We start from the raw sequence: 8,942 nt of genomic DNA, 5'->3' as shown, positions 1-8,942 counted from the left end.
TTTAACCAATGTTCTGGCAACAACGTCATCAGCCAAAAAGAAGAAAACACGTTAAACTTGACGTGGACTAAAGTAGCTGGCCCACTTAGTAAAATAATAATGTACAAGACATTCTAATTATTTCAGCATCGAAACAGAGAAAATATACAAGTTTAAGTGACTGGATGTGAATTTATAAGGGGAAATGGCTCTATTTATCGTAAGTTCACATATATTTATAAAACATGAGACCGCATTGACAGGTAAAAGTCATTTACTTAAGTAAATTTCGGCATATCATGTAAAAAGAATATTATACTTCTTTTTCACAGAAAATGTATAGTGTAACGTGCTTGGCATTATTGTCAATACTTATAAGCAAAGAAGTAAATGCAGCAGCAGTTATATCCATTGATTTCGGATCAGAATGGATGAAAGTTGGTATCGTGTCACCTGGTGTCCCTATGGAAATTGTCCTTAATAAAGAATCTAAGAGGAAAACGCCAGCTGTTGTAGCATTTAGAGATGATGTTAGGACATTTGGAGAAGACGCTGTTACAGTAGGCGTGCGATTCCCAAAGAATTCATACAAATATCTCCTGGACATCTTAGGAAAACCATATGATCATCCTTTAGTGCAAGCATACAAGTAAGTGTAATGCAATTTATAAGCGAATTAGATTTTAAAAACATTTTTATTTTTTATCAAGTGCTATACTTGCTGCTTCGAAATCCTATACTTTATTATACTTCAAGTTAGATTAATAATAAAGCAAACCTGCTTGTAATAGCATTTTAAAAGTCAGAATGGCTGCATGTCATAGTTTTCTAATTTTATAATGAAATATGGGAAATATATTTCCTGTTGTAACATTTAACTAACATTGCATAGGCCAGAGTTAATTATTACTTTATTATTTGTTCATTTTTTTAGAGAAAGATTTCCATACTATGATATACTACCAACAGACAGAGGGACACCTGAGTTTGTTCATGATGACAACACTAAATATACACCTGAAGAGCTTGTTGCACAATTGTTGGCGAAGGCCAAAGATTTTGCTGAAATAAGCCATGGTATGATATTAGATATAGATCTCTTACATTTACTATCATAAGTGATTAAATATATAGCCCCCGGAAAGCAAAATTGTCATATCTCAAAAGAAGGCCCTTCACACTTTCACAAGTTTGCTTTTTGGCATTGATATGTTTTTTTAACAAATATTGTGATATAGTGTGACTGTTTAAAAATTGGTAATTACATATTTTTAATACAAAAATAATTGTTTTTTAACAATTTTTATTAGATTTATCTGTAACTCTTCGGTGGTTCAATAGGCCACCTGCATTCAGCATATAATTTACAGCTACAGGAGGATTATGTAGCACCAGTAGTACTTGGTGTAGAAGTATGTGTTATTTAGTTTTTTAATCTTTAATCTATATGTTTTCCTTAAGGTCAACCTATATCTGAATGTGTCATAACAATCCCTGGTTACTTCAACCAAGTTGAGCGTAGAGCTATGAAAGAGGCAGCGGCACTCGCTGGTCTCAATGTGCTGCAGTTGATCAATGATTATACAGCTATTGCCATAAACTATGGTATATTTAGGAGAAAGGTGGGTTTATTTTACACTATGAACTACTGAGATATCCCAAGAAATATGTTTGTTGGGATATCTTAAGATTTAATTTTCATATAATAATGTACTGGAACAAATTTAATTTTTACAATGTGAAATTTTATTTATTAATGAATTACACTTTTAAAAAGTTATTTTTAATTTTATTAAGTTTAAGATCTTATTTTTAATTTTATCATAATGGCTCTTTTAAATTTGATAAGATTTTGCATAGATTGTTGTAATAGGAATATTAATTACACTTAATCTTAGTTGGAAAATGCTTTTATTCATACATCATTCACTAATACCAAAGTTATATAGCTTAAATATAAAAAAGATATAAAATACAATTTTTTATACAGGAAATTAATGAAACCGCATGGTACACACTCTTCTTTGACATGGGAGCAGTTTCCACCAAAGCTGCCCTAGTTGAATTCAAAACAGTTAAAATAAAGGACAAAGGCTATGTTGAGACAGTTCCACAGTTGCAAGTCATTGGTGTTGGATATGATAGGTATAAAAAGTTATATAAATTTCTTTCTGTAGGATTTTTAGGGTAGGTAGAGGGTTTAGACACAGAACTTCACCCATCTGCCAATTTTCGAGGCATTGTGTGTTGAGTGGCATAACTCTACACAACCTTTATTATCTTAGTAGAGCAAGGAAATCAAAATCATTTAATTGTAATAATTTCTATGAATGGGGATTTAGCAGCTACTCCAATCGAATTACTACTATTATTTTGAAAAAAGTTATAGAAAGAAAACAAAGTTGAGAATGGTGAGTCTGGTATTATCCAAAAATATAATGAGAATGTCGTCGCGGGGTGGCATTATCGTGTGCGACTGCAAACGCGACAGTTGTGAGTTTGATTCCTACTTGAGGAAATGAAATACACAATATTTTCATTTTATCGCTCTGGTAAAAGGCAAAACACGGCGTCGAATTTCGCCATGCAAATCGCAATGTCTCGAAAATTCAGCGGAAACTGAACTTCAGAGTGTCTTCATAAGATTCCGTACTCCTATCTATAATTATATTTCAAGAACACTCGGAGGACTAGAAATGACATTACGTTTGCGGGAACATCTAATCAAAGCGTGGCAAGCGAATGGCGGCGGCGACGTCAGGGCTTCACCTCGCGCTATGGAGAAGTTACTAAGAGAGGCAGAGAGAGTTAAAATTGTATTGTCTGCCAATACTGAACATTATGCCCAAATTGAGAGCCTGCTGGATGATAAAGATTTCAAACACTTGGTGAGTTTAACTTATTTTATTTATCCAAATAAGTCTTGTCTATAGTTGTCTTGTTTAATATTATAAAAATGTGACTATAAGCAAAGTGTATTTTTGAAGTCAAGTTTGATTTTAAAGTAAAGGTCATAAACATAAAAATATACAGTTGAATTGATAACCTAATTATTTTCTTACAGAAGTCGGTTAAAAATGGAAAATAACGTACCATATTAAATATCATTAATATTCTTCACCAGTTTGGCAATTCCAAAATTAAAATCCCACATCTCAATGATGTTTTTTTGAGTATGTATCTGTAGAGTTTCGTTTATATATAGATCATATATTTGATATATATGATAACAGACAAAATAAATAAATAGTTTCCTGTACATTATCTACTTATACAGGATAAATAAAAATAAATAAATGTTTGCCATACAAATAATACTTACATCTTGAAAGTTTTACTTTAGTGTAGACAAAACATATGGCAAAATTAAATGTAAAATTACTTTTAATGCTTTCATTTAAAAAAAAATATACCAACAGGTGTCCCGGGCAGACCTGGAATCAATGTGCGCCGATCTCTACCCACGAGTGTCAGCCGTAATTCAACGCGCAGTGGCCGCAGCAGCTGGTTCAGGGACCGGAGCTCGTCTTGTAGTGGCCGGTGGAGCATCCCGAGTGCCTGCTGTACAGGAAGTGCTAAAGTCCACCAGTGGACTTGAGCTCTCACGATCTATCAATGCTGATGAAGCTGCTACTATGGGAGCGGTTTACAGGTAGGCATGATGCATCACTCACATAAGTTGTTGGATGGCATAACCCAAAATTCCATTCTGTTTAAGTAGAATAGGGTCTCAGTTATTGAATTATTGATGTAAAACATTGGAAGCGTGTGTACTTTGTTGTGTTTTACACATTGTTATTAGGTCAAGCCTTAGTAAATTTTGTATTAAAGATTCACAATCAGAATTTGAACCATTTGTAATAATTGTAGCTTAGGTCAAAATACAACATCATGCTAATAGCGAGCTGGTGTGGTGATGGATTCAGGACTTGAGCATAAAATCTCTTCAGAGGGTACTAGTAAACCATTTGTGTTACGGTTCATATGGTTTATAGCTCTAAGCACATTATATAGCGCTTGTGTTTAAGATATTTTTTAAGACTATATATTTTTTTCTTGATGGATGGATTTGTAAATTTAGTGTATGTGAACTAGAAGATAAATCATAATTATATGCTTACTGAATATAATATTTGTGTGGATCTGATGTACATCTTGTATAATGGTAATAATTATGTATAATTTTGTTATATTTTATAGGGCAGCATCTTTAGCAACTGGATATAAGGTTGCTCCCCTCAATGTACGAGATGCAGTCATACTACCCATACAAGTTGTGTTCACCAGACATGTTGAAGGCAATGATAAATTGGTTAGTTTTTTAAATTTCTATTTTACGCTATATGTCGCTTATAGGTGCTTTAAGACACTCTTGTATCTCTACTCTCTGCCGAAATCTTGAGGCTTTATGTATTGAGTGGCGGAAGCCAGAACCGCGCTTTGCCTTGTTACCAGAGCGAGGAAATTATTTTGTTTCCCTGAGTGAAAATTGAAACCACAGCCATCGCACTGTACCCTGACTGCCTCAATGTATATTATGTATATTAATAATTACATAATAAATGAGTTCATTTGGTTAAATAATTAATGAAAATATGAAAGTAACAATAGTTTATGGTAGATTTTTTAAAATATTGATTTATTTTTCTTTCATTTCAGGAAACTGTAAGCTTAAAATTTTATTACAAAATCTTGTTTAAATGTCTTAATGCTTTCTGTTCTGTTTCTGTTTTCTTTGGGTTACCTTAAATTTATTTATATTTTATTTACTTTTAATTATTGTTTCCATCATACATTTTGATTACTGCTAACAATAATTAGAGGATTAAATATATTTTCTATATTTCAGATAAAAAGAACACTATTTGGACCAATGAATCCCTACCCTCAAAAGAAAGTCATCACATTCAACAAACATTCAGATGATTTCAGTTTTAATGTTAACTATGCAGAATTAGACCACATCCCGTCGACTGAAATAATGAGCATCGGGTCATTGAACCTATCACAAGTAGTACTGTCTGGTGTTAGCGATGTATTAGCTAAGAATACAGGAGAAAACATCGAACATAAGGGTATTAAAGCGCATTTCAATATGGACGATTCTGGTATACTCAACTTAGTTAATGTAGAATTTGTTGCGGAGAAAACTGTTACAGATGAAGATGACGATAAAGATAGTACTTTGTCCAAAATAGGTAGCACTATTAGCAAATTGTTTAGTTCGGATTCTGAATTACCAGAAAAACCCGAAGAAAAGGAGGAGGAAAAGCCTAAAGAGGCAAGAAATGATACGGCCAAAGCAAATGAGACTAGTACGGAAAAACAAAATGCGACAGAAGCTGAAAGTAAACCTAAACCAAAAATCGTAGTAATGAAGGAGCCAATTCAAACAGATGAACAGATACTAACCCTATTGCCGCTAACATCGGACGAATTTAAAATTTCCAAAACAAAAATAAATAAATTGAATAATGTTGATAAGAAACGTATAGAACGAGAAACGGCATTGAATAATCTGGAAGCTTTCGTCGTCGATGCTCAATTGAAAATCAATATGGATGAGTACGCAGAGTGCGGTACACCTGAACAAATAGAAGAAATACTAAGGATTTGCGCTGAAATCTCTGAATGGCTGTACGATGATGGATATGATGCCGAAACAGAAATGTATGAGGAGAAGCTTAACATATTGAAGGAAAAAACAAATCCCATATTCTACAAGCACTGGGAACATAGAGAGAGACCAGATGCAGTGAATGCTGTACGTAACCTCATTAATAGTTCAAAGGAATTCTTGAAAATGGCTCAAAATTTCACAAAAGAAGCAAATTCCGAAAGAGATATATTTACGGAAGTCGAAATAAATGTTCTAGAAAAGAAAATTGAAGAGACCGAATCATGGTTGGATAAATCTATTGAGGAACAGAATGCCTTGAAAAAGAATGATGATATCAAATTGTCTGTAGATAGTATTAGAGAAAAAATAACCAATCTCGACAGGGAAGTGAAATATTTACTTAACAAAATGAAAATTTGGAAACCCAAGAAACCAGTTAAGAAAGATGAAAACAAAACGGAAACCATAGAAGATAAAGAAGACATTAAACCAGTTATTGAGGAAGCAGAAGAGGTCGAAGAAAATGGCCAAGCGGAAGCTGCCGAGGAAACTACGGAAATACCACAGCTAGAAGAAAATGTTGAACATTCCGAATTATAATAGTGATGTGTGGAAAAATTTAATTTATTTAGTCTAATTTAGTTTTTTACTTTGAAAATAGGTGTGTTCCCTTTTTGTACTGAATTCAAAGCACAAGTTTAGATAAAAAAAGTCCCAATCATAAATTATGGGGTATGATTAAATATATTTTTTTAAAGTTTTTAAGTCATTTCACATAACAGTATTTAGAAACTTTAATTAGCTTATAACTCATTGAAATTTTACTAAGTATATTTTGTTATTTGTTAATGTTATTGGTTACTTAATTGTTTGACTATACTATTCTGTCAGTTAAATAATAATTGATGTCTCTGATAGTGACATCAGCCCTTTATTTACTGAAAGCAACGAATTTAAAAGTTTGTCTATATAAAAAAATTGTTACTATAAAATATTTGTCATGATTATTTTTAATATGCTTTCTTAAATAGTGTCATACCCCTATGGAATGGAGGCTTAACTACAATTAAGTTATTACAGTATAAGTTTGTATGTGTGTCATTTACCCCTTACATATATTATATTTATAGATTTTCAAAGCTCTCATTTAATATTAATATACTTAATACCATGTACTGAAATAATAATAGAAAACGTTAGTGCAAAAAGCGAACGCGTCGTTTTGACTCTTAATAAAATCTCAATTGGCCGCAATTCCTTTTTTTTTATTTGAATATTTCTTATTTAGAACAATACAACTAATTTGTATTTTTAATGTGGTTAATTTTGTAATAAAATGGATTTTAACATTAAATGAAATTACTGATTAATATTTCATTTCAAATTAAAATGAAATACATGTTCGTTTAGTATGACAAATCCTGAAGATTAAGTACTTAAGTCCAAAGTTACTATTTGCAGCAATTAAAAATACAAATTAGTTCTGATATACAAAAACATTATATTTATTTTTGGTTGTTAATGAAAATGTTTTTTTTAATATTTCAAGTTTGTTATCGGATTGTTATGAACGCGGCTATTTCGAAAAACTTTTTGCCCCAAATCATATGAGATTATAATATTGGTTAATCAATGAAATAATTAAAGAATTAATATAGAATGGCATTTCAAGAAATTAAAATGTAATTGTCTATTTGGCCAGATGTTTACGGAACGGAGTATAACACCACTGTCATATTTACGTCCATTCTTATTTATTTTCGTGCGAAACCCGGATGAAGCCCCAGATAGGACCGCTAGTTCATTTTTATTTCATTGAATAACTAAATGTTTATTGAGAAATTTTATGTGATATTGTAGCTAATGGAAGGTCTGTTTAGTTGTTCTGGTACTTGCTGGCCATTGATGTAATATGTTATTGAAATGAATTAATTACTACGACTCTACAATTCGACATTTGAACTACACAAATATTATATTTATTAGGCAATCGGTTGTGGGTTCAAGTTCCATCTAAAAAACGTTTACACAAAATATATTTATTTCTCTGGTCTAAGAGAAACGATGTATTGACTATTGTTTCACGATGAAATGTCTAAATTGACGGAAAGTGGAGAGCAGAGTGAAGCGTCACTAAGTTGAGTCACTTTGTATACTGCGTAAAACGGATGAATGATGTAACAAAAAAATACCTGAGTATGTATAATTTGTATGTTTGTCGTGTTAGCGTTAAGTACTATGTCGCTATGTGTACCGGGAAACTTTATGGTATTATGTAAAGTTTTATGTGAGATATATTCAATAACCATTCGCAAATAAACGGAAATAAATTATTAAATGATTAATTTGTTTTATTATTTATAATATATCCCTTTAGATATTTGATTAATATGAGATAAAGAATTATAATCTAATTGAATAACAGTGGCCAATCGTGGCGCAGGGCTACAAAGTGTGGATGTAAACGCGAAAGGTTGTTGGCTCGATTCCCACTCGAGGAAATTAAATATTTAAGTTTTTCATTTATTCGCTCTGGTGTCGAGGCAAAGCGCGGCGTTGAGATCCGCCACTCAACATGCAATGCCTCTACAATTCGGTGGAAAGTGGGGTACTTGAATTGGTACGGAAGTTTTTTAGTACCTATATAGGTACGTTTTAAAACTTGGTGTAATAAATCTAATACAGCTAGCCGCCATGGGAGCTAATGTTCTATAAAAACAACACGTTTTGATTTGATTCCATAAGTATCGTTGCGTGCGGTAAGCTTTATTAGTTACACGTATTCCAATTTCCTTTAGAAAGTGCCATTATATTTTTTTAAGTCTCTTAAATGGGTCTAGTTTTAATTCAAGAAATGCACCTATATTTGTAATATAGGTTCCCGATCTAAAAAAAACTGTAGATAGGTACTTACATACGTGTAAAAGGAAATGTGAAATATGTAAATTTTCAAAGACGAGTTTAGACTGCGTGACTTACAGCGTGAAGCTGAAAAATAAATAGAAAAGATTTTAGAAATTAAAAACTTGATTCGATCGTCTACGTACTAACTTACTTGGAATATATGTAGTTATTTTAATGAATCTACTTGTACCTCAATATCTCATAATAGTGTAAACTTCCATTTATAAATAAAAAATAACAACTCGTCAAATACCCTAATTCGTTGACTACGGAATTAAATGCACATTAAAAGTAAAACAAAATTTAGATAGAAATCTCTTTAGTTTAACAACATCCACAACGTGAGAGCCATTAGGAGTTAGTAAAAAGTTGTCTTCTTAGTAATTCATAATTTATATTTTGTTTTATCGAAGCAATAAACCCTAGTTTCCGTTCACCT

At 32.0% G+C, this 8,942-nt stretch overlaps 1 protein-coding gene across 1 annotated transcript; it reads left to right on the top strand.

The window, feature by feature from the left end:
• The first annotated feature begins 37 nt into the window (after positions 1 to 37).
• LOC146530765 (hypoxia up-regulated protein 1-like) lies at positions 38 to 7,944 on the top strand. The gene is made up of 9 exons (XM_085199246.1): positions 38 to 199; positions 312 to 628; positions 914 to 1,056; positions 1,441 to 1,601; positions 1,970 to 2,124; positions 2,657 to 2,867; positions 3,399 to 3,631; positions 4,180 to 4,291; positions 4,829 to 7,944. The coding sequence occupies exons 1-9, from the start codon at positions 185 to 187 to the stop codon at positions 6,197 to 6,199; spliced, it is 2,718 nt and encodes a 905-aa protein (XP_085055372.1). The 5' UTR covers positions 38 to 184; the 3' UTR covers positions 6,200 to 7,944.
• Positions 7,945 to 8,942: the final 998 nt, after the last annotated feature.

The sequence above is a fragment of the Heliconius melpomene genome, chromosome 16, assembly GCF_056956725.1.
Source record: "Heliconius melpomene rosina isolate 202511_hmr_F chromosome 16, ASM5695672v1, whole genome shotgun sequence".
NCBI lineage: Eukaryota > Metazoa > Arthropoda > Insecta > Lepidoptera > Nymphalidae > Heliconius > Heliconius melpomene.
The sequence above is the reverse complement of the archived record's forward strand: the minus strand, read 5'-3'. Positions and strand labels throughout refer to the sequence as shown.

Coding starts and splice junctions, on each gene's coding strand:
- LOC146530765 (XM_085199246.1), top strand. Junction 629..913: donor CCTTTAGTGCAAGCATACAA/GTAAGTGTAATG, acceptor TCATTTTTTTAG/AGAAAGATTTCCATACTATG. Junction 2,125..2,656: donor ATTGGTGTTGGATATGATAG/GTATAAAAAGTT, acceptor TTATATTTCAAG/AACACTCGGAGGACTAGAAA.